General features: G+C 37.0%; 1 protein-coding gene across 1 annotated transcript in view; it reads right to left on the bottom strand.

The window, feature by feature from the left end:
• insra (insulin receptor a) overlaps positions 1-16,089 on the bottom strand; it is a 57,022-nt gene extending 40,933 nt beyond the window's left edge. Inside the window, exons 1-2 of the mRNA XM_084119339.1 lie at positions 14,896-16,089; positions 6,544-7,092 (exon numbers count right to left, since the gene is read on the bottom strand). Of these exons, the coding sequence (XP_083975465.1) occupies positions 6,544-7,092; positions 14,896-14,971 (625 nt within the window). The 5' untranslated portion in view covers positions 14,972-16,089. The remainder of the gene's footprint in view (positions 1-6,543; positions 7,093-14,895) is intronic.
• Between the last annotated feature and the right edge of the window lie 7,345 nt (positions 16,090-23,434).

Raw genomic sequence — 23,434 nt, 5'->3', positions numbered from 1 at the left:
TTTTTCAAAATAAAAGTAATTTCTCATCAGAAAAACATAGAATTACATTTGTTGTTGTTACTTTGCCTTCACACTCCGCGACCCACTCAAAACAGTCTTGCGACCCACTTTTGGGTCTCGAAACACTGGTTTATATCAATTGCCCACTCTGCCATTATGCCATTCTCTCAATTCAAGTACATTCCATGTGTACAGATCCTAACACATGCCTTGGTACTCTGGGAGAAAACAATCTTATCCTCCCCGCAGTGACGTGCCGCACTAAAGGGTTTGGTTCCTGTCTAATAGTGGCGGTGGTGGTGGTCAGAGGGTCTAGGAGCACTGCCCCTGGGACCATTCATAACATCCCAGTAGGAAGCAGCCTAACAATGCCTGGAAACAATTGGGATGAACATTCTGTGAAGTTCGATAACAGCTATTGTTCCATGCTGAGATTGAACTGGCGCCAGTGTATCCTGTAGTACCGAAGTGTCAGGCAACTGAGGGGAAAACTCGATAGTGTTACCTCCTGCTGTAGACCGTCCTTCCTATAGGATACACCCCTTCATTCACTTTACACACTTTTACCCAAGAATTACTCACGTTTCTAAGCAGCAAAGAGAAGCAACAAGTTTACATAAGATCCCACTTCCGCACATAAATAATAGAAGCATAGGTGAGTTATTTTCTAGCGGGTAACAAAACTGACCCTTACGGGCCCTCAAGAGATTAAAACGGATGGAGACGTGAAGATCGCTGACGTGTGTGAATCTGGAGTCATCTCACATGGAAACAATACAGGAAGGATCAAGATAAAACCACTTCCTTACAAAAGTTTCCTCTAACCTTTATCTTTATTTTTTCATGCTATTAATATACACTGCCTGGCCAAAATAAAGTTACTGTTTGGATTTAAATAGGTAAATGCTTAAGTGTCTATGATTGGATCACTGTTGCAGTGAATTTTATGTCTCTAGCATGTTATATGTTTGCTAACAGTTCTTCTGTGTCTTCTAGTGTGTATCTTTTTATTTCTTAAACAACCATGTAAGAAGACACATCATATTTGCCTATTTAAAATGTTTTTGAAATGTTCTTCTTCAGAACCGGTTATATTTTAAAAAATAATACCAGAATAGAATGATGTTTTGATATATAAAAATGTCCCACACGTGCATTATTCCATCAATGTGTGCAGAACCACACGGATACACTCAGACAGTGTTTCCTGTACTGCTATTCAGTGGCACCACAACACTACTAACAAATATACAGTGCGAAACCATGTAGTCCAACCAATTCCTGAACTAATAACTCTTACAAGCTGGTTCTTTTTAGTGAATCAAATCCATACAGCTTACAACTTACTTGAGACATTTTTTTTTGTTCAGTGTTGTTGTTTAACATATTGTTAGGCCAAATATTGGATTGCATTTAAGCTGCTTGTAAAAAGTCTCTTACGTGTAACACTCCTTTGCAATGTAAAAAAAACAACAAACTATTTATTATAGAAATTATCTAAATATATATATATATATATATATATATATAAAAAAATATTTTAACAAAATATTGTTAAGAATTGCAAATAGGAATTGGAACTGGAATTGTTACACTAAATTCCTTACAATTATACCTTACCTCATAGTCAATCATATGTTTGATCTGTTGTGTACTTTAAATAATTTTGTAACCTAAATTAAACCTCCCTTAAGTAGCATCCAGTGAGCTATTTTGAGCTTGTCGCTTTGTTAGTAGCTTGTAGTGTCGTAAACTACTTTTAAAAGGGTAGACAGACTTTTAATGACGTTAAAGTATGTGTAGCTAGTAGCTTGGGAAGCTACAGTTTCAAAGTACAGGGTGGGCCATTTATATGGATACACCATAATAACATGGGAATGGTTGGTGATATTAAAGTCCTGTTTGTGGCACATTAGTATATATTAGTACACACCACCCATCTTGAGGAGTTTGCCCCCTCACATATACTAATGTGCCACAAACAGGACTTTAATATCACCAACCATTCCCATGTTATTACGGTGTATCCATATAAATGGCCCACCCTGTAGTTTTCTCCAAATTTCTGTGGGTGAATAAGCAGACAGACTTACTATATGACCCAGACTGAGCCTTGCAAATCGGATACGAGTTGCTACACAAAGCTCATTATTTCAATAATAAAAAAAGAAACATACTGTACTAGCTAATCAAATATGAGCCAATTCTCTAAGCCAAATGCAATCAGTCATTGGGGATGTGGACGTTAAGCTATAAACTAAAACATTTAGCTACATGTAGTGTTTTTATTCTCTCAGTCAAACTAATGTTTCTCCATCCCAGCTGTGTTTCTAATCCCCTCTGAGGAGAGATAACAAAGATCATTTTAAAATGTGTGTAAAATATTCAGTGCTGGGGGAAGCCCAGCATATTCAGCACTGGCTGACAGCCTGAACAGAAGCCTCGGCGCTCCCCTAACAGATCTAATAGAGAACATAGACTTTACACTGACAGCGAACTTCACAGGTGTGAAGAACAGGCTGAAACTGTTCTCAAATCTCCAATGCTCTCCCCATTTGCACTGTACACAATTACACAAGCATCTTTAATAAAACATTCAGGTACATCATCGTTCTTCACTGGTTCCCGTTTACCTAATGTGCTTTCGCACTAGAGGAATGTTTTCATAGTTCTAGAACTACAGGCACCCTCCATTTTTAAAAAGCTGTGTAAACACTGTTACATATACTTACTCTATGAACATGGGAAACCAGCGATCGATGGACCATACAGAAAGTTTACGTTAGCGCCATTTACCTGTCGTCTTTGATATATGTAGCACTGCAAGTTGTCATAGTAGATGTTGTCGTTGTTGAACGCCGCACTTAAATAACGTCAGTCGGCTTACGTCACTGGTGTTGTGAATGCAACCAGGAAAATGGCCCTAGGGGAAAATGTAGTTTTCGGGGGACTGTCCTGGTTGCTACTTCCTATAACGGAGTTCCTATAACCCGGTGCGAAAGCCCCTTATTATTAGCCTATTTAATGCCTCAGTTCCCCACAAGGTGAACACAATGATGCACAATGATGCTTGGTTATTCAGTTTAGTGTGATTGGTTGGTATAAGTGAGCATTCGACATTCATTAAAAAAGGGCCTAATCTGCCTTCAGACTTTATTAATTCCTCAACAGCGATACACTTAAATCTATTTTTCTGTTTCCAACAGCCAACATTGAGCAAAGCTTCTCAGGAGAAAAAAAAACAGTGGCAACACTTCCAAAAGTATTCCAAATATGAAACAAAACCACTTTTGTATGGCTGCCAACAAAACCGCGGAAATCTGCAAAAGAGACTTTGGCAGCACATCCTCATGCAGTTACCACAGTCTCTTTTTTCCTCACTATCTCTTTCTCTCCTCCTCCTCTTTTAGAGGCAGCTGTGCAAGAGGCCTGCTGATCTGGCTGTCCTCAGTAACTTTCCTCTTTCTCTGGATCAGACACAAGAAAGGGTGAGCCGCTGCAGTCGACCACTCGCCGCTAATCACCTACAGACAGAATTAAGCAATGCAATTCTGCAACTCCCTCCACGTGGATTAGGATTGAGGGCGAGGGACACACTTGAATCCCTGTTGAAATCCAGCAGCTGGACAGTCGTGTGTGAGACAAAAGCTCTTAATGTGATTCAATATTATATATAGAGGCATAGGGGACAGAGGGACCTCTGCAAATGATTAAGAATGGGAGAGAGAGAGAGAGACAGTATGTGTGAGGTCCTCCATGTAGAGGGATTAACGAGCAAGGAAAATTTACCTTACTAACCGTTTAATCCCACAGGGATTAACACTTTATTATTGTCAAACCGATACGTTGTGTAGAAGCCCTCATGAAGCTTTGGATAATGCTGACACTCAGAAATTGCATGTAGAAATAAAATACAGAAATAACATTTTATGAAATAAACAATTAATTAAACCTCTTAAAGTAAGTAATTACTCAAACCACTTTTGGAGTGAAAGAAACTAAAAAAATTCTCCTCACCAGCCAATCAACAACTGAGCAGAAAAAAATAAATAATAATAATTATATATATATATATAATATATATATATATATATATATATATATATATATATAAAAAAATAAAAAATAATAATTATATATATATATATATATATATATATATATATATATATATATATATATATATATATATATATATAATTATTATTTTTTATTTTTTTTTATATATATATAAAAAAACTTTGCCAGTTACATGCAGCTTTTAAAGAAAAAAAAAACTGTCCGATATAGGAAAAGCCTGCACATAAACAGACCTCACAAAACATCTTCACTATGCTGTATGCAGTGACATAATTGACTAATAAGCAAATTATTGCTGTGACAGATCAGTTGTTTTGGATAAAATCCTCCTCTAAATTGATTCATGTATTAGCCATTTTTAACTTGAATGTGCAAGGCTTCCTGTGTCTGTTTGATACTGGAAACTGGTATTTGTCATTATATTATTTTAATTTATTATCATATTGATAAATACACTGCTTAGTTTGTAGCGCAAATAGTTTTACCGTTTACTGCACTTTAATATTCTTCTAGTTATTTACCTATAGCCGCTAAATAATCGTAAGTCTCGCACATTCACAGAAGATAGCTTACTTCTGCATAAGATGAATGAATTCCATAATACTAATGCTTGATTAAAAATAATAAACACTGTGCGTGCCTGTATTTTAATGTAAAATCGTTTTAAATATATTTAAGTGCAACAGTGTCTTTCTATGTCTTTTTTATGCAGCAATATACTGATATAGTAAGTGATGTATGCAGCTATGAATCTAAAGGCTCTCCTCTCAACAAAATCTGATCACAAGTGGTCACAAGAGACATAGCTGTGATGCCAATGCCAAGAGCAAACAGTAATGTCTCTCTCGGCCAACCACCTGTGATCGGATCAACCATGACTGATGTCAGTGGCCCAGTTTTATCTGGTATTTTGTCGCTAAGGCACTGAACACATAGTGTTTTTTTCCTCAAGAGTATTTTAGGTTAAAATGTATATGTAAAAGATATGTATAATGTAATTGCTGATGTCTTAAGGCACTGCTACAACAGCTCTTGATGGCAGAAAAGAAAACCTCTCATAAAGCTGCACAAAATATACTCACTTTACACATTCCGCCATTTTCTGGCAAAATCCCAAAAGGGACTTTACGGATTCACTACCTTCATAATCCAATCCATTATAGACAGAGAAGATAATTCCTGTGGTACACACAACAAACACTATGAGGTCTGTGCAACATACACAAATCAAAGCTGTTTGAAAACAACATTCATGTTCTAGTATCTCATTGCTCTTTAGTGCTCTGTGGTTTTATAAGTTGCTGCAGACTCTCAGCAATATTGGACCCCTAACCACAAGTCCTTCACCACTAACCAAGCAGCAGGCCAGGACAGATTCTATCATTAGATAATACTTCTTTAATCTGTGCTTTTGGCCAAAAAACTCCATCCCCAACTGTCCAACTGCAACTCAGCAGACATGAGTCAAAGCAGCCTGAACAAGGATTTGATCAAAGTACTTAACAAGGCCTTCAGCCAATCCTTCCTCCAGCATTAATCACCTCCAGGCAGTCTGTCCCTCAACTCCACTAAACAGATAAAGCAGAGTTACAAAAATGAGCTGTCTGTTATTGAAAAGTTGATGAGTTAAGAATGGTTTTAGCATGTTGCTATGTGGTTTAAATGATTGGTAAGTCAAAACAGCCCACCTCTACGTATCTATTTTTGCCTGAAAATTAATTGCTCACACCTGCCTAAGCAAAAACAGCGAGAGAGGAATGTCTTTTCTTTTTAAAATGGGGCTGCAGAAAGACCACTGCCAAACAGAACAGGATCATGCCTTCAGACACACATGACACCATATACCTGGTCCAAAGAACAGTTACATGATGTGTCCCATGTGTTGCGTAATTGTGCAAGCTCAAGGGCTTTGCCCCAATATGCAAAGTTCTTCCGTATGTTCAAACTCACACTCTTCGGCACTTCGAATTGAATGGATGAACCAAACTGTTGCAGACAGCCTCATCTCAGTGTAGATTATAATGTGCGACTGGCCACTCCAACTGATCCTGTCAGGTTGAAAACACAAACAGCTACACAAAGCACCACCCACACCCCAAACTACTGCACAAACAGGGCAGTTGCGTCATAATCTGGAGCACGGTTCATGCTTTGACACAGAAACTTGGCTTACTTAACTGCAGCTGATCACCTGACTTGTTGCTTACAGCATGGTTGGTGTTGGCGGTCACTATTGCTGAAAGTAACCAGCAAAAGTACTGCCAACACAGTCTGCCACACACACAGGCCTGACAACTTTCCGCTCACTTCTCAAAACATCTCAAGACTCTATGGTAATGTAAAAATGTTTACCCTTATGTGCCAGTGAAAACGAAGATTTGAAACGATTATCTGCTAATAAGGGGGAGGAGAAAACGGGTTTTATTTATTTATTAAATAAAAGAAGTACTTATGGTTACATACTTCTCTGGCAATGCTTCTGGTTCCAGCAGCGCTCGCTGAAGTCCCCGTTGATGGTGGTGAGGGGGCAGGTGGTTTTGCCCAGAACCGTGCCGGGGCAGACGTCTCCGCACTCACGATCATTCTTATTGGCCATGATGTAGTTGTCCTCCACCGAGTCAAGGATCATGGACCAGTCGAGGGTGGAGAGGTAGCAGAGGTCAGGGTTCTTCTCCACGCGCACAGCACCACGGGTGATATTCATCAGACTGTGAAGGCCGATCTCCTTCAGCTGCAGCATCTCGAACATCACGAGTGCATAGTTGAAGAAGAGATTATTGCCTCGCACCACCGTGAGGTTGGGAAACAGGTCGCTGAGGCTCTCCAGGCCATAGACACGGAACAGGAGCAGGTAGTCCGTCACTACTGTCAGCTTGGGGTAACTCAGGCCACGGAAATCCTCCGGTTTAGTCGTGAACATAAGCAGGATCTTTAAGTGGCCTTCGATCACGGTGCAGTTCTCCAGCGCCCGTAGGTTGGTCACGTTATTTCTGATGTCTTTACTTGGGCAAACTGCAATGACAAAAAGGACAGCGAAATGTTAATCGGTTCAGTGAAAATCTACAGCAAAAATTGCTTACAGATGATGACCTTCAATTTAACAGGATTTTTACTGTAACAATCAAAAACAAACAAGGAATGCAAAAATGTATTACATAGAAACCAATAAAGGCGATCATATACAGAACCATAAAAAATGATTAGAACTACATGAAGTTTTCTGTCGCACTGTTCAATTTTGAGCTGATACCTTCCATATGACATAACATGGTTAATGAAGATAATAAAAGCTCTTCCTGCAGGTTTTCACATTCCAGTGCTGCTTTACTAGTGCATGAGCTGTACAGTTGGAGAGATGTTTTTCAGGTGAATGAAAAGGCAGTGGTTCCCAAACTTTTTAGAGTGGCGTACCCCCTGAGGCATTTAACATCGTTCTGCGTACCCCCTCTTTTCCACTTAAAGGGATAGTTCACCCAAAAATGAAAATTCTGTCATCATTTACTCACCCTCAAGTTGTTCCAAACCTGTATGAGTTTCTTTGTTCTGGTGAACACAAAGGAAGATATTTGGAAGAATGTTTGTAATCAACAGATCTCGGTCCCCATTGACTTCCATAGTAGGAAAAAAATATACTATGGTAGTCAATGGGGACCGAGATCTGTTTGGTTACAAAGATTCTTCCAAATATCTTCCTTTGTGTTCAGCAGAACAAAGAAACTCATACAGGTTTGGAACAACTTGAGGGTGAGTAAACAATGATAGAATTTTCATTTTTGGGTGAACTATCCCTTTAAGGCCCTTGCACACTGAGTCAGAAATTATCGCATGCGTTTTTTCGCGATTCTGTGGCTCTGAATTGTCAAAACACCATTCAAAATGCTTGCTACAGATGCAAAAAACGCAGAAAATCGAACCTGATTCGATTTTTTTTTTTGACGGACGAAAGTTTTGGAGGCAGTGTACAAGCGTGATTGACATAACGTGAGGTCGTATTTATTTTTTAACGTGTGAAAATTTCGGACGCGAATTTCGGACTTAGTGTGCAAGGGCCTTTAGACCGCAGTCACACCTTTTCCATTAAGGGACAATATCTGCCCCCTTAAATAGATTTTTTACCTTTATAAATACCTTTATAAAATAAATAATGTTTTAAATAAAAAAAATGTTAACTAGAGAAATATGCAATGATGGTAACAACAAAGTGATACTTTTAAATATTTAACTAAAACCGCCAGTAGGTGGTGATAAGACATTTATTCACTCAGTAACGAAGCAAGTGGCTGTTTTTATGAATGGGTCATTGAATCTTTGACTCTCACGATTCGTTCAAAGCTGCAGATTCGTTCACAAACACTGCGGTGTGTGAGCAAACAATACTGACAATACTGTTTAAAATGTACATCACTTAATATGACCCTTTTGTTTGTTGAACTGTTGTATGAAATCAATGTCTCCAGGCCATAGACACGGACCACGGACGCAGTCATGTGGATATTTGGGAAAAATTGCATTCTTGCTCATATGATATATTATCAACTTTAAAAACAAGAACTCACACAGAGTATGTTTTTGTATCGAAGAGAGTTTGAGATAGAGTTTGAGATTTGAAATAGATCTGCATGCGCAGTCTGTGACTATATTTGTTCTTCATGCTAATAAGTGCTAAATTCCCACTTTTACAAAGGTACATTGTTAAAGGAGAAGTTCACTTTTAAAATGAAAATTCTGTCATACTCACCCTCATGTTGTTTCAAACCTGTATGAATTTCTTTCTTCTGCTGAACAGAAAAGAAGATATTTAGAAGATTATCAGTAACCAGACAGTTTTTGGGTCCCATTGACTTCCATAGTAGGAAAAAAAATATACTATGGAAGTCAATGGGACCCAAAAACGGTCTGGTTACTGACATTCTTCTAAATATCTTCCTTTCTGTTCAGCAGAAGAAAGAAATTCATACAGGTTTAAAACAACATGAGGGTGAGTATATGATGACAGAATTTTCATTTTAAAAGTGAACTACTCCTTTAAGAACGGCAGAAATGTAGTGCAACTTGCTAAGGCAGCATACTCCGCACACACAGTTTTGACTGCAAAAGATGAGGCAATTTGATTGGATGTCAAGTATTTCACCTTTTAGCCTACACCATTTTGCCTGTTAGAAATACATGCTCAGTTTTAAGGTGGGGTAGAATGTAACGAACAGCAAAACTCAGCATTTTGTTCACATACCCATCTCACGTACCATCTCAAGTAATTGATTAATTGATCAATCGATAGATACTAATAATAGTATCAAGTGGTCAGATTAAAATAGACTAAAATTAATGAGTTTCTTCAGAAGACTATGAAACTATGAGTTTCTTTAAAAGACTAAAACAAAACAAAACACGATGCAAAAATTAACAGACAACAAATAACAAAACTGCATAATTAAATGGAGGTTACAACAACATGAACACATAGTTCCACTTCCTAGACTGTTACATGGCTAATTAGAGACTATTGTTTCCTGTTAGTGCCCTGTTCCCCTTTAAATGAAAAATGGCCCCACTGCTCAGGATTTCAAAGATTCCACAATGGTTTACACGAATTACACGCATACATGAACTCTGATGAGCGGTCAGCCTATGCATAACTGAGACCTTTCAAACACTGGGCAGTCAAAGCATGAGGCATTGGAAAGGTCAAAAATACCTTGCGCTGGCTACTTGTTTACACTAGTTATAACAGTGGCCCCACCACAAGGATTCATGAATATGGCAGTCCGGAAGTTTTGGAGCACGAGGAAGCTGAAATGCGTAGTATAACCCTACTGACATGTGTGTCCTCTCTCTCTCTCTATCACACACACACATAATGTGCAGTACCTCTACTACACTAACACTTATTTTTAGCACCACACTCCTAATACACTATGTACAAATGGGGTGCCTGGCACTTGAAAAGAGTAGCGTTGAAGCACATGAAAGGAAGGGCAGCAGAGTTAAGCGAGACGTGTCCTGGTTGGCTGTGTGTAGTCATTAATTTTATGCAGTGAATCCCTGAATGACGCTCTAGCTAAACTTAAACACTGAACATCAAATGGTGACTAATAACAAGCATGCATTAATTTAAGAGATGGATGCATCAGTTAAACTGAATTTTTTTTTATGTGGAAAACCACAAACAACCATGTAGATTCAATTTGTTTTAAAGACAAAAATTCAATTACTTAATACTTTAAATAAAATTATTTACATATAATTACATTTATATTCTCAAAGCAACAAGAAACAGAGAACAAGTTTTTAAAAAGTGTTAAATAAATAAAACAATTAACAACACATAAAATAACATAAGAAGTCAATTTTAAAACGCATATATCGTAACTTTTAACACGTTTGAAGTTCAATTTAAAGTAAAATTTAGGTTTAAAATAAGTTTTGACAAGAATAAAAGAAAACGTTTAAAGAAGAAAAGGCACTTAACTGAGGTAGTGATTTATGGCAATGTTCAAACAGAAAAGCTAGTCTGCTTTGTTACAGACCTGAAAAGTATATTCAGACCTGACATATTGATTGAAATCTGCATTCAATCTGCATAAGTGTGTTTGCCTTAGCAGGCACCATTAAGAGATCAAAATAAATCAAATGATTTATAATGCAAATGTTCTTGAATGAAAAAATATAAATGCGGCAAAAGGCCAAACCACACAAAGTATTCACTTTACTCTGAAACAAGACAAACAATGGCAAACATTTAACCAGGACACAGGAAGGAACTGTTTGACCATATAAAAGCAGAAGTCTTCAAATGAGGCGTGTCTCCACACCTCCACACCCACTTCCTCTTTGAGGTTTCAATGGTTTCACTGGTTTTTATTCCTGGGTTTAACACAATAAACCAAATTGTAATTGAACAATTTGGATTTTTAAGAAAGTAACTTACACATTAATGTACATTTTTTCTCAAAGCATTAAAAATAATATCAAACAACTTCATAATAGTCATGGACATGCTTTGTGCATCAGGCCAGACTACAATTATGGAACATCCTTCATATCTCTTTTATATTTTAAGGCACATTACAGCATATTTAGGCAATATTCTATATAAGTTGGGGGCATAAAAGTGACACCATTGACGCTACCACCCCCCTGCTGCAACAAAGGTTACAGGAAATAAATTTAGCACACAGAATTATATCAGGTAACCAATAACAGCGAGAGGAGAAGAGAGTCTAGACATGGGATGATTTAAAGATGCACCTGCACACCAGCTGCTGTGGTGTCCTCAAACTGGGTGAGAAGAACAATATTACTGGGAGAGTTCCCACCGCTAAACTGTGCAAGTCTCTGCCCATACACTTAAAATACGGAGAAAAGAGGGGTCTAACAGTTGTTGCTCAAGAATTTGCAAGAGCGGAATAAGTTCCGATTTGAGTCTGCAACAATCTGAATCTATTTTAAAACTTAGAGACAAGCTGCACGTGAAATTACAATTGCTCGAAGGTTGGGAATTACATTAGATTTGATATATGAAACATTTTGCATTACAAATTACCCACAAATGTGCTTTAAAAAAAAGGATTAATGAGCCTTAATTGATAAAAGCCCTGAATTCAAACGAGATTTAATGGGTGACGCACAATCAGGCTTGTTGCAAATTACGTAAACCACAATGATATAGCAAAAAACTGCATTACTAAGTAACCTCTCCTTGTGAGACAATAAAACCACCTGAACAGCTATGACGGACTTCAAAACAGAACAAATAACAGCTCTCGCACAGGCTGAATGAGGTGATCGCAATAGAAACTGAACGTGTACGCAATCAGGAAACACTGAGAACACATGGAGTGATGTGGCTACAGGGTGCAGCAAATACATTCAAAATGATTTCTCATAGCTGAAGTGGCCATGTCATGTCAGCCAGGAATTCACAAGGATGAACAAACATAGCAATTACCAAATTACATGACCTGTTTTTGGATATTAGTAATGTAACCAGGCAGGTGATTGAGTCAAACGGTTTCGAATTCTAGTCTGTAGAGGTACACATTATGTTGTCATATGCTTTCCGTGTCTGTAAAGACAAGACTGACAGAAGAATTTTAAGAGTGACAGCTGTACTATTAGTTTGCTCAAATAAAAACTTACAAACAAACTGACTGACTAGCAGATAGTAAAATAAGACTTAATTTAGCATTTGTTGCACTACAGTACAGGAAAGACCATTCCTTTTAGATTGAAATTAAGCATGAAATGCTAAATGCATTTTGTTTTAAATGTTGTTAATAATATATAGTTAAATCTGGGACTCAAATCTAATTTAAACCTGAAAATAAACAAAGTATTTTTTTAAACTGAGAAAAAATATGACACACTGAATAAATCATTTAAATTTTGCATTATTTCGAAGTCAATAATCAAATAAAGAAATTTGTGACATTTGTGATATACAAAGGTCAGATGTTCTTGTTTCAATTTAAGTACAAGATGCTCTTTGAATTGTCTCAAATCAAGCTGTGAAACATCAAAACATGATCATCAGCTTTTATTCGGGGAATTCACGTAGTTTGTGTGCTGCTGTCATTACAGCAAAAGGGCCACAAACCAAATTCATTCATTTTTTTTACTCACAGATTATAATTTGAAATTGGGGGAAAAAAAACATGAAATCAGAAAAATGATCAAAGATTTTAACCCCACTGTATGTAAGTCAGATGTTTAACTTTGCATTAATAAATGTTCCAAAATAAGCTGGGCTCTGAGCAGATTTCCAGTCTGACAGGGTTGAACTGAGGCCCCAAAATAGTTTCACTCTTCCCTACAGTGGTTCACTACAAGCCTGAGAGGAACAAGAAGGGGGCAAACAATTACACAACTTGTTTATGTTCAATCTGCTCTTAAAATCCCGCACAAACTGGTTTCATGATATTACTCAATCCTTTTATTTTCAGTTTTAATAAAAAGGTAGCATGCACCCTCAGGTGTTAACTTACCTACTACTAAAAACTATGTTGTGACAAAACACAAAAAATGTTCCTTTCACATTACCTGGGAATGAGCCAATCTTACCGATTTTATTGACGATACAGAAAATTTAGCCAAGCAACATTTTAAATAAACAGGAATATCAGTACTAAAAGGTATATATTCTGAGAGAGGCCTACAGTGTAATACGAATTAAAAGGCTGATTAAAGCCTTTACATTACAGACAGAAAGGGACCAACATTCGTAACTTTCCATGCAGTGTTTGTTATTAGCTTTTCAAACTTCTGTAGACCTTAACCTAAAACCTAGCATAGCTTTTACACGTAGTACTGCTCTGACATACAGTAGTCTAACCGTCAGACACATGGAACAGAGTCCCAAAATGGAAACTGGCAGAACTTTGAATGCATAAATTTCATCCAAACCAAGGCTATATTTAGAAATCCGCAGGGCAACAAGATAAGAAAAATGTGCTTGGGGTTTAATACTGCTCACGAATCAACAAATAAAGCCTGAAATTGTCTTAAAGTCTCATTATAATGAAATGCAACTTTGAGTATTTCATTTGGTTTCACCCAAAAAAAACATGATGCCAAAAATACTACTGTAATGTTTAATTTTCCAAAAATATATAAGTTAAAACTAATTTGTTGGGTGAACTGAAGATAAGCCAATGTTTTGTTAGGAGCTGAACACAGCCAAGTGTGTCGAAAGCATGCTTATATTTATTTAGCTGTTGCAGGAAGTCTTCCAAGAGCACTAAAAAAAGAAAACAACAAGTGGTACCTAATTAAACAACAATTTAGATCACTAATGTACTGCCTCATTAAAAAACAACTACCAGCATGTTTATGGCATGTGTTTAGTAATACATTCTAAGCTGGGTGGTTCATATAAAGTTTTAATTTCAAAAGTAACATATTAACTATATTAAGCATTTAATACGTATTAAACGATTTACTATACATTGAGCTATCTCTCTACAAATAGTAATAATCAGGCATACAGATAAACTACATTAATCTATTATTCTGCATTAAAACAACATTTTCTATTCATGTAACAGGTCTTTAAAACTGCACTGCCTTGAGTTGACCAAGGCATTAAATAAGTGAAGACTTAAATTGATCAGATGTTCCGCATTGACTGCCTCAGTGTTGCCAGAATATTTCTGACTAGATTGCTAATAGAATTTGTGCCCTGCTGATATCAATCTACAGTAGTTTTATTGTGCTGAAAGCAAAATGTTAAAAGGACATCCGAGAGCTCTGGTATAATTTTTCTGCCAAAGTAATGAACTTTCCAAACTCATAAAGATCGGATCACAGTCAGGTTTCATGATTTCTTTGAACAATAAATAAAAAGACGGGGCTATAGATTAGGATCCTGATTAGGATTTAAAATCCTCTTGCAACTCTGTCAACTCTGCAAATGGCTGCATGAAACATGGGCCTGGCTGAACTTGGAAAAACATTTCCGAGCCTTACTAGCAGTTCGAGCTACGAATAGATCAATACTGTCCTCAAACGATCGATAATCTGGCTTTAGGTTCAAGGCACACACTCTGTATAATCGACCGTGTCATTAAAGCCAGTCTGAAATGATTAATCGAAATCAAAACGATGCAATATTTAATTTGCTCGTCCCTTGCCCTGCAATGTCCTTCTGTCTGGCTCTGCTTTACCAAATCTGTCACAGTGGTCAAGAACTACGATCCCCTTTTCCCTTTCAGAGTGGTCGATAACGTTTGTAGAATAACATTTAAACAGACAAGACTCCTAGAATATTAAATCCGTGTTCATGTGAAAGACAAAAAAAAGCCGTTGAGTTACACTTACTTTCTCCATTTGTTTGTTGACAGTGGCAAACAGTGTAGACAGACGCAACCAAAACAATCAAAGTCCGCAGCCGCATTTTGACCCCAGGGAAGCCGAAAATCTGTACGAAAATCCCCTCCGAATCGTCTTCGTGTGGGTACAAATCTGTTTTAATAGTCCGGTGTTGTTTTGGAAGATAAAAATTAAAAAGAAAAGAAAAAAAGACCTCCGTCACCCCCCTCAGAAAAAAAATGGGCGGAGAGGAAAGTTCAACGTGTTCAATCCACTCGCGCTGCTGCTCCGCGCGCGCACTGACGGATGCTGATATGAAGGCTCGAGCGCTAAGCTAATGACAGCGCGTGCGGCGACTTTCATTCAGTGTAAAATAATCCACACGAATAAAGCATGCGGGCGGCATCATCTGCGATGAGCAGCCGAATCATTTCCGATCGATTGCATATATTTGTCCAGCACTTGCGCAGATTGCTCCAACCGAGCCTGGCGAGAGAAAAAAAAAGGGAGAAACACTGTTACAGCACGGGGAGGAATGGCTGCGCACAGAGCGCAGGCCAAAATAATCAATTGAGCATCAGCACGAGAGACTTTTTTGTTGCAATGTTTCGATTTATTTTTTTCAAAAGGAAAGACCTTGTAGTTATAGGCTAATAAACGCTTTACAGACTCATAAGTTGCTCTCGCGAAATGTTCGAGATTTCCAGGGTTCGTGATGAGCGGATTTCAGTAACGTTATGTACTTTTTCAAAGTCCCTGCTGACAGCGAGCTTTCGCCGTTATGCGTTTACGGGTCATCGGACTACACGCAGTAGTTTCACCGTACTACTCCTCATTATAGACTGTAAACTGACAGCCTAGTAAATCGTTGCAGGTCTGAGGGCGTCTGCAAAAACACTGCAGAACGCTGAGGTTTCCGCAACACTTCCAAGCACAAATGTTCCACACATGCAGTCTTTCTACGTCGCTTTGCTGGCGAGCGCCTCACAGATCAATATAACGAAGTGAAGCTGGATCCGCAGAGGTCACTGACTAGTCTTTAACACTCGAGGAGAATAAAAATGCAAGAACAAATGTGTGTTTTTATTTAGTCCACACGCTGGTTGTAGCTAGTGCATTGACTTATCCCCTCGCTCGAGGATCTCCTTTCCTGTCTTTGCGCCAGTGAACAAGACCTGCCAGAGAGGCAGATAGATAGAGCACAGGGGAAATATGGACTGGAACGACGGACTGAGAGTAACAGCGCGCGCTCTAAACATTAGAGTGCACTTTGCATATTATAAAAAAACATTATCTTCTATCTAGAGAATGCATCGACATGAAATTATAACATTTTTGTACTACATATATATGTATGCATATAATACATTCCCATATTTAGCTACTTCAAATGAAGTTAAATCTACAACCTCTCCATAAAGGCTTTAGTGTAATTTAATGGTAAGTACAAAGAGTAGTGAACTCAATTGAATTTAGTGATCGTGGATGCTCTGCGGTCTCTTTACTCTCTCATAATAAAATAATTTCAGCTCAGATCAATATTTCATGTCCATTTATGTATTTGGTAGGCTGGGCATCATCATCACACACACACACGTCAGTGTCCTGATTACCCTGTCAGGTTTTATTTTGTGATAATGGAAAATACTCTTAAAGGGATAGTTCACCCAAAAAATGAACATTTTGTCATTATTTACTCTCATGTTGTTTCAGACCTGTATAAGTTTATTTCTTCTGTTTAGCACAAAAGAAGATATTTTAGAGAATGTTGGTAACCAAACAGTTCACGGCACCCACTGACTTCCATAGTAGGAAAAAAACACTATGGAAGTCAATGGGTGCCGTCAACTGTCTGAATACTAAAATTCTTTAAAATATTTTCTTTTGTGTTCAACAGAAGAAAGAAACTCATACAGGTTTTGAACAACATGAGAGTAAATGATGACAAAATTTTCATTTTGGGGTGAACTATCCCTTTAAGTGTTTTAGACCATATACTGTAAGACTGGCTTGCACTTTCAGCCTCACACTTTCCGCATTGCTATCTCTAATTATGCATTGACAACAGCTATTTTAGGAAAACTTGAATACTAAGAGAATACTCATATCATTATGCATTAGGCTGATAATGCCGGATTTTGTCAAATAGGTGATGGTGAAAAAAAGATGATGGTGTTTGTGATCCATGGTATCATCTTCCTTAGGCAAAGTCAAATGGCTTCGGAAAATTGTTAGTTTTGTGTTATTTGAGCTTACTGGAAATAAAACATTATTTGACGCTCATTGAGGAGGTAGAAGTACAACTATATTGGCTTAACTATGTTGTCCAAGACCTAGGAAAAATATTTGGGAGAAAAAAGGGAAAATCTAGGTTTGGGTGTAGTTCAGTTGAACTTGTGAGCCTCTAAGATGGAAGGAGATCACCGTAGAAAAACAGTGTAGGCTACACTATGTCAATAAACATGCACATCCTGGCCATCAGTAAGAACTGTGTTGGTAAGAAACAGGACTATGTTGTACAAGATGTACAAAATGTTATTTGCTGCCGCACATTCTGCTCACATAAGTTTAGGAATATTTAGTTAACCTATTTGTGGCATTTCAATTAAAGTCTCCCCTTTTCTTTAAAGTCACCATGAAATCAAAATTCAGAATTCTTGTTTTTTTTATGGAATATTGCAGTATTTATTATAAATGATTTATTCGTGCACATTTTTTTAATTCATGTGCCCTCATATACTTTAATCATAATAACTTCCCCTCCCTCTTGCAGCGACATCTCTTCTCTTCTCCAATGACGTGTTTTTCTGTACATTTTTCTGTGTTTTTTTTTGTGTGTGTGTTTTTCTTGTTCAAGAAGCCGTTTCACTCAGATATACGTCACAATAGAGAAGAAAAGTTTATTGCAACTTCCATTTCATGCCGACTTTTAAAAAAAACAGTGAGGTACTTACAGTGGAAGTGAATGGGGCCAGTCTGTAAACAATAAAATGCTCAGTTTCAAACATATAGCCACAAGACATAAACAATCGTCACTTTAACATCATTTTAGTGTGAAAAATAGCTAACCTTTCCTGAGTTAAATGCAATTTTACAACTTTGTTGCCATTACAACATCATGCCATAAACTATAAAATTCCTGTAATAATGACGAGAACAGTTTTACAGCTAATAATACACTAATTTTAGCAGAAGAATTATTGTAAATGCTTTTATAAAATTATAAACTTTGCTTTTAAGTCCTCAAAGAAAGGTGACCCCATTTACTTCCATTGTAAATGCCTCGCCATAACCTATTTTTGCTTTTTTTAAGAGAAAACGAGGCACAGGATGAAATAACATTGTGGCACAAGTGCTGTCAGTTGAGCTTAACTTAAACTAAATTTAACACATCCATTTCCCTGCAGAACAATACAGAAAATCAATCAATAATCCTTGGGGCCATGTGAATTCATATTACATTTGAATCTGCAATTTCACTAATTTAATCATGTTCTGCCATTGAAGAGTGACTTGTTTCCATCTCTGTGAGTACACAGCCAAAGGCCATGTCCTAAAACAAATTGCACAATGCGTATTCTGACTGATGTCTTCCCTTCCTGATGAACATGCGAGAGAGGTGGAGGCACAATAACATCCCCAATCCCTCTTGCCCTACAACCTGTTTACATCCTCTGTTCTAAGAACAGACACCATTATGTGTGGGAACACCACGTTAAACCCTTCCAAATGTCAGGTACACCGAGAGAAAACAACTGTCTTCGTAACCACTCGAAGTGGAAAAAAGACACCAATGCCTTTGCAATGTAAAATGCATAAAAGCTTTTAGAAGTTTGTAATGCAATCTTAAAAATAAAGGTTCTATATTGGCATCGATGGTTCCATGAAGAACCTTTAACATTAATGGAATCTTTAGGTTCTTTATAGTATAAAAAGGTTCTTTAGATTATTAAAAATGTTTTTTTTAGGAACTGTTTACTGAAAGGTTCTTTGAGGAACCCAAAATGGTTCTTTTATGGCAGCATTTTAATTTTAAGAGGGAAACATAATCCAAGAATAGACAGAAATCCAAATGATTCATCTGATGCGACAAACGTCTTTGTTAAAGCATTATAAGGCATGAACCAAGCCAACCCGCTAGGTGAATCATAACATTACAAACTCTGATTTGAAGCAAAAAAGTATTAGAAAACCGGACAAAAAAAAAACAAAGGCACAAGACTCTGTACTTAACGGCTTAAGTGAGGGAAAGAACAATCCCATGAAGCATTGCGAACAGCATAATCGAATTAAAAATGAAGAAATATAAAACCATGCATTTAAAAATGCTGATTAAATACATAGGCCTATGTAACTAAAATAATATATATATTTTAAGTTTATTTCAAAAATATTTTGCCAATGTAGGCCGGGAGAACAACTCGATTACGTCATTCGCAGTGCTTCATGGGAGTGGGCGAAAGAGATCTTTTGGTGCATTTTGCTTGTTTCGACCATAGGCTATGTAGATGCCTCATTCGCACGCGCCATCTTGCAACAGTCAGCGTGTCGTCACTCACAGTATGAATCAATTATGCCACAACATTGCGCAGCTTCTGGTTGTGAAACCGCCGAGATTTAAATTCCCGAAGAAGTGGGTTAACCTTTCACAGGTGAGAATGTGTTGGTTTGTGTTTTTACATGTATTAACTCAATATTACATGTTTTTACTATGGTACTTTTAATATTTTTACTTTTACTATGGTAACTTTTTAATGTCATGTCAGCTGTCTGATTTGTCTTGTTGCATTGTGTTAGTTTAGCAAAATCATCTGCTGAAGTCGACCCTATTTCATATTCATACATGCATCTAACTAGTTGCAGATGCTCAGTCAACTTCCTCTTGAATGTTCACGGACTGCTTCAATATGGCGGACAGCTTATGTATAGCTGCTAATGAGGCATCTATGTATGTGTATATACTAAACACGATTATTTTAAAACTATGTTGAAATAATGCAGGCTAATCGCTTCAACAGAAGCAAATTTTATCGTAGCTCACACTAGGTCTGTCTTTAAAGGTTTATATGTTATTGTTAAAAATCAATTTCCCCATGGAGAAAATGAATGGAGTTTTTACTTCTGGAACCCGACTGTTGCGCTCTATCCCTGATGATGTATGTAGAATCTGATGTATAGTAAGGCTAGTAGAGATTATACAATGCTGGAACAACTTAAATGGGATCAACATGCTGACCACTCATAATATGATTTTCATTATCTCAGATTATTTGCAGGAGACATAATAATATATAATAAATTATAAATAATGCACCAGAGCCAATATGGAGGTGATTGCCATGGTCCAACAAGGACTGTCGGTTGTTGGCAGGTCTGTGCTACTTGCCATCAGAATAGCCTGAGTTCATTTAATACTTTAATTTCCTTTTTTGGTTTTTACAAACATTCATATTAGGAACAAATAAGCATGAATGGGAAGGAGTAAATTGCTACAGCTCACTAATCGCTTCTGTGTAAAGGTCTCCATGACAACATGCTTTTAAATTTCAAGATTGTGTTTTGTGTTCTTACGCAGGGGTTGGTGGATTGGCCAGTGAAAATAACACTTTTACAAAACATGACACTTTTGAAGATGGGCTAAAAATGAACACAAAATAGGACAGGATGTTTTTTGCTCTGGTCACATATTAGAACACAGGATATGTCCTATTAATTGCTTTATTAAATTTGCTGCCCTTCCATGTTGTTTTGGATTAAAAGAAGAACATGAAGTATTATCAAGATTCAAGTGAATTATTTTTCTTTTCTTTTTTTTACTTACTGAAATGTTTTTGGGAACTTCTCATGTCTGACATGAGATCTTTCTGGGCTTTTTTTTTTTAAGTCTCTTGTCCAAAATAAGCTTTTCTTTAGAAGAAATTGTCACATGAAGTAGTTGCTGGTAATTTAAACGTCCAAATGAATAAATCATTTTCTTTAGCAGGGATCGATATTGATTGTGTTCAGATACACTACCGTGGAAATGTTTCGGGTCAGTATTTTTATTTTTATTTTTTCAGCAAGGATGCCAGTAACTTTTAAAGATTTTTTAAAATGAATGATGTTCTTATCTTTTCTATTAATCAAAAAATCCTGGGGAAAAAACTGTCTTAATATCCACAAAAATATATCGCCTATTTTAAATATAATAAATTTCAACATTGATGATAATAAGAAGCCAAGTGAGCACCAAATCAGCAGAATTTCGGAATGATTTCTGAAGGATCATATGACACCGAAGAATAAGAATAAATTACATTTTAAAATATATTAAAAACAGTTATTTAAAATTGTACTAATATTTCATAATATTACAGTTTTTATTGTATTTTTTGATCAAATAAATGCAGCTTTGGCTTCATTCAAAAACATTTAAAAAATAAGTTTTCAACAATATTATTATATATGGATTCATTTTAATTGTCCAGGACAATTTTGTTTTAAATAGTTTTTTTTAGTCTAATAAATTTTAAATATACATTTATACATTATAAATAAACACATGTGTTCATCTACATTTGTATACCTCTATATCTACATACATGCCGTGCTTAATCATTTCATATGATGTGTGAAACATTTTGCTTAAATTCAGTTCATATAAGTTGCCCTTTACGAACCTCTGGCCTTTAACCTTTTTAAACTAAATGTATTGCTGCAGGGATCTCCAGGAAGCACTCAATGCTGAGAAACTGTGTTGACATCCCATGTTAACTCTACACCTTCCATCATTAGATTACAGAAACAGAGAAACCTCAGGAGGAAACAACACATAAATATCAGCAGCACCCATGTAAAAATGTTTGCTGTTCCAGAGATGTAGCCATTCAGGTGAATTTAATCATTTCTTTGTGTATAGCAGGCTAACTGATAAAATGAACTCATTCAATGCAGTTCAATCCACTTGCATGCACATATCCCAACACATCACGCTGACATTCACAACACAAATATGACCCGACAGCACGGTCCCTCCCGTGCACTCTGACTTCTTTTGTTAAGCAGAATACACACCCGCTGAGGGTTAATGCTCACTTCTGCGCTTAGTTATACCAAAGGGGAAAAGACAGAAATCTATACATATCTGCTTATAGAACTGGAAAGGAAACAGCACAGGAGGTGAAGGCAGTCAGGCAGGCTCCCATGCCTGTCAGGAATGAATTTCAATAAAGATTCACCCCAAAGGTTCCACTATGCATTGCTATCTAATGTAAATATATATGCTGGGCCTGATATATTATCAGTTCTACGTCTTTACCCTTGTTTCTCATTCGGAGCCTCCTTCTGAAAACAGACTGTGTCCTGTTTCTGACCCCGTCCCTGTTTCACTGACCCTTCAGCACTCTAATAGGGCTAATAGGATTACATGTGCCAGGGCTGCTATGAAAAACAGTCCTGAGCAACTATATCATCTGTGTACTGTACAACCACCATGTCATTTCTGTACTGCGACAGTGAATGCAGAGACAATACATTAAGCTTGCAGATATAATAAATTATGACTATGCATTGTAGAAAAAGTGTTGTTTTAGTATCACTGAGATACTATTATAGTTTTTATAGGTTCTAATTTCCGTTTTTACTAATTTAGTCATTTTTATTGTCTTAGTTTTTTAAATGTCTTAGTTTTTAATGTTTATTTCAGTTTCATTTCAAGTAAACTAAACGAAAATAAAATGCTGCCTTGGCAAAATGAAATAGAACTTGTTTTTTGAAACTGTTATTTCATTTAATGTTTATTTTAAAGTCCCCCTGTGGTGAAAATCAAGCTTTTAATGTAGTGTTGTATGTTTTTAATATGCTTAGTTTATGACAAACCACGAGCAAATTCATAAGTCAACATCATTGCTCAGTATTTTCTCCTTAAATCTGCAGTGAAACAAAGACAGTCTCAAAATCGTTGTTTGAAATCGCTGGTGTTTCTGACACCACAAACTTCCTTGTAACCAATCACGTCAAGGTGTGATCGTCAACCAGTGGATCTCTGAGCTGGGCTGTGTTCCAGTCTAAAATTGTCATGCCCTTCACTTGCTAACTTCCCTCCGTCTCGTTCACGCAGATGTACGTCATTGCTTACGTTGCATGAGTGCCCACTACTGGTGGAACCTTTGCAATAGGCTAAGCTATGGTTAAGCCCTTGATCACTTAGAATCCACTGTGGGGTTGATTTATTATACATTTTTTTCCCTTACGAAATTATTTAATGCAGCATTATATATGTGTGTTTGAGTTTAAATAAAAAATATATATATATATATATATATCTCATAGAGTTGTTTGTGGTGGGGTAAATTAAACGCAATATGCGTTAACTTCACAATTGTGTTGCATTGTGGTATATGGAGCTGCCTGAAGTGTACATATGAAGTAGACTCGGTCAGAATCGAGGGAGCGAGGGTCTGTGAATATAAACTTCCCTCGTCCACTTCAGGAAATGGAACGCACTTCAAAATGGCGGAGGAAGTGCTAAGGGAAGTTCGCAAGTGTGTCTAAAAGTGGACTGGAACGC

This window comes from Abramis brama (genome assembly GCF_963993115.1).
Source record: "Abramis brama genome assembly, chromosome: 7".
Taxonomy (NCBI): domain Eukaryota; kingdom Metazoa; phylum Chordata; class Actinopteri; order Cypriniformes; family Leuciscidae; genus Abramis; species Abramis brama.
The sequence above is the reverse complement of the archived record's forward strand: the minus strand, read 5'-3'. Positions and strand labels throughout refer to the sequence as shown.